The sequence below is a fragment of the Lathyrus oleraceus genome, chromosome 1 (genome assembly GCF_024323335.1).
Source record: "Lathyrus oleraceus cultivar Zhongwan6 chromosome 1, CAAS_Psat_ZW6_1.0, whole genome shotgun sequence".
Taxonomy (NCBI): Eukaryota; Viridiplantae; Streptophyta; class Magnoliopsida; order Fabales; family Fabaceae; genus Lathyrus; species Lathyrus oleraceus.
The window spans coordinates 374,722,054-374,724,320 of record NC_066579.1 but is presented as its reverse complement, the minus strand read 5'-3'; the positions used below and the strand labels follow the sequence as shown (position 1 = coordinate 374,724,320).

The 2,267-nt window shown below is 35.2% G+C and overlaps 1 protein-coding gene across 1 annotated transcript; it reads left to right on the top strand.

Moving 5' to 3' along the window:
• The first annotated feature begins 298 nt into the window (after positions 1-298).
• On the top strand, positions 299-1,523 carry LOC127137504 (chitinase 2). The gene has a single exon (XM_051063966.1). It carries the CDS (start codon positions 355-357, stop codon positions 1,216-1,218), a length of 864 nt encoding a protein of 287 aa, XP_050919923.1. The 5' UTR covers positions 299-354; the 3' UTR covers positions 1,219-1,523.
• Positions 1,524-2,267: the final 744 nt, after the last annotated feature.

The window sequence follows — 2,267 nt, the reverse complement described above, 5'->3', positions numbered from 1 at the left end:
TTTGAAAAAAAAAAATTAATATAGGCAAGTGTTTGCATACTTTATTGTATATGTAGTGGTGTTGAGAATATTAATTGCATGAGTTATTGATGTAGTTAGGAACGTTCTTCACCCTTGGTTTTTGTCTAGTCATATTTGTATATAGTTTTAAATTTTCATATTGCCGTCGTTATTGTCTAGTCGCGTTGTTTAATAGTTTATATTGCAAAGCAATAAAATGGCATTAGATTAAGAAGACTAATAAATAAAAGTTTGATTAAAAATAGGACCTCTAGGCTTATAAAAGGGCAACAGGAGTGTTGTCATTCCAACCACAACCAATTAAATCCTCATTCAAAAAGAAAGTAAATCACAATGTCAGGATCTACCACTGTGACGCCTACCATTTTCCGAGAATACATTGGCATGGGAGATTATATAGATCATTTTCCTGATGAAATGATCAATGCCGATATAAAAGAATTCCACTTCATTCTGTGCTTTGCCACAGAGACGCATGTTGACGGAAAAGGCACAGGACTTTTTGACAGCAATTGGAACTTCACGAACTTTAGCCCAGAAAAGGTGGTGGAACTAAAGAAAAAGCTTAACAACGTGAAAGTGAAAGTGGTAATAAGCATAGGAGGCATTGGCCCTGAAGATACATTCAACCCTAAGAATAATGAAGACTGGATTGTGAATGCCACATCATCAATCAAAGGGATCATCCTAAACTACCAGACCAAAGTCCCCAACGATGACGTACTTGACGGTATTGATATTAACTATGAAAAAATCAGTTCCAGTATCAGTGACTTTTCCAACTGTATAGGAGAGGTGATAAAACAACTCAAGGTTGATCCAGTTGTTTCCAAATCCATGAAAGTGGTGTCCATTGGTCCAACAGAGAATTCCCAATCCTACTACCTCAAACTTTATCGCGACAACAAAGGCTATATTGACTGGATTGACTACAAGTTCTACAATCAGTATTTTAACACAGTGGACGATTTTGAAAAGCTCTTTAAAAAACTAGTTACTGAATATGGTACTGCGTTAGATAAATTCTTGGTAGGAGTCAGCACCTATGAAGCTATTAAATCTAAAACCATTATTGAGGGATGCGAATACCTCCTTAACCGTGGATCACTTGTTGGAGCTTTTGTTTGGGATGCTAAGCCCTCTGCCCCCGCATATACACCTGAGCGAGAGATTCAAAAACTCCTTGCTAAAAAGTGATTACTTACTAGGTTCTTACCTACCTGGTAATTTGTTTTTATTTCACGGGTCATACATACTATAATTAATAGCAACGTCTTATGCGTCATGCTATGTATAGTATGTTACATATTCTAAATAAGACCTATCATCCATCGTCTGCTCTTTTTACTGCTTGTGTCTTTGTATTCTGCACCTTTTTATCTGTTTCCTTTAAGTATTATGTTATCTTGTGATTTGTTTGTGAGATTTTAATTGCTTCTGTTTCTGTTGTATGTACCATGAATTATCTGTAATCTATTGAAATATTAAATTTGATTTGTGTCTAATTTTATTATTTGATTTTGGGCTTAATTATTTGGATTTAGTTTATTTTGGGTAATGTTTCTAGAAAAGTCTTGTAGTATTTGGAGTATCTAGATATTTTTTAAGATTGTAATACTTTCTATAATACTCTTTGAATATCTAGAGTTGAGAACTATCTAGAATTAATGTGTCTAGAGTTCTCCTTAGAATACTATAAATAGAGATGTAATCTTACATTTTTGAATCAAACAAAAATACAAATTTCTCTCTTCCATAAATAATTCTTCTACCTATCAAGTTTCTATCCAAGTCTCTATTCCCACACTCGTTCTCTAAACACAAAGGGTTTATTTCCAACAAAGTGGCATCAGAGCTTCAAGGTCCTAAAAAATGGCGAATGAAGGTTTCCCTATTCAAATGTCGATCCTCACAAAGAACAACTATGACAATTTGAGTATCAAGATGAAGACGCTACTAGGAGCTCAAGATGTGTGGGATACCGTTGAGAAAGGATTCAATGAGCAAGATGAAGCCTTGCTAAGCCAAGGTGTAAAGGAGACATTGAGGGAGTCAAGAAAGAGAGACAAGAAAGCTCTCTTCCTTATTTATCAATCGGTAGATGAAGATACATTTGAGAAGATCTCCAACGCAACGACGGCCAAAGAAGCATGGGACAAACTTCAAACTTGCAACAAAGGAGTGGAACAGGTGAAAAAGATTCGTTCTCAAACTCTTAAAGGTGATTTTGAACGTTTTTATGGAAG

Excerpts from the sequence above, each read along its gene's own strand:
- LOC127137504 (XM_051063966.1), top strand. The coding sequence starts at position 355 with ATGTCAGGATCTACCACTGTGACGCCTACCATTTTCCGAGAATACATT.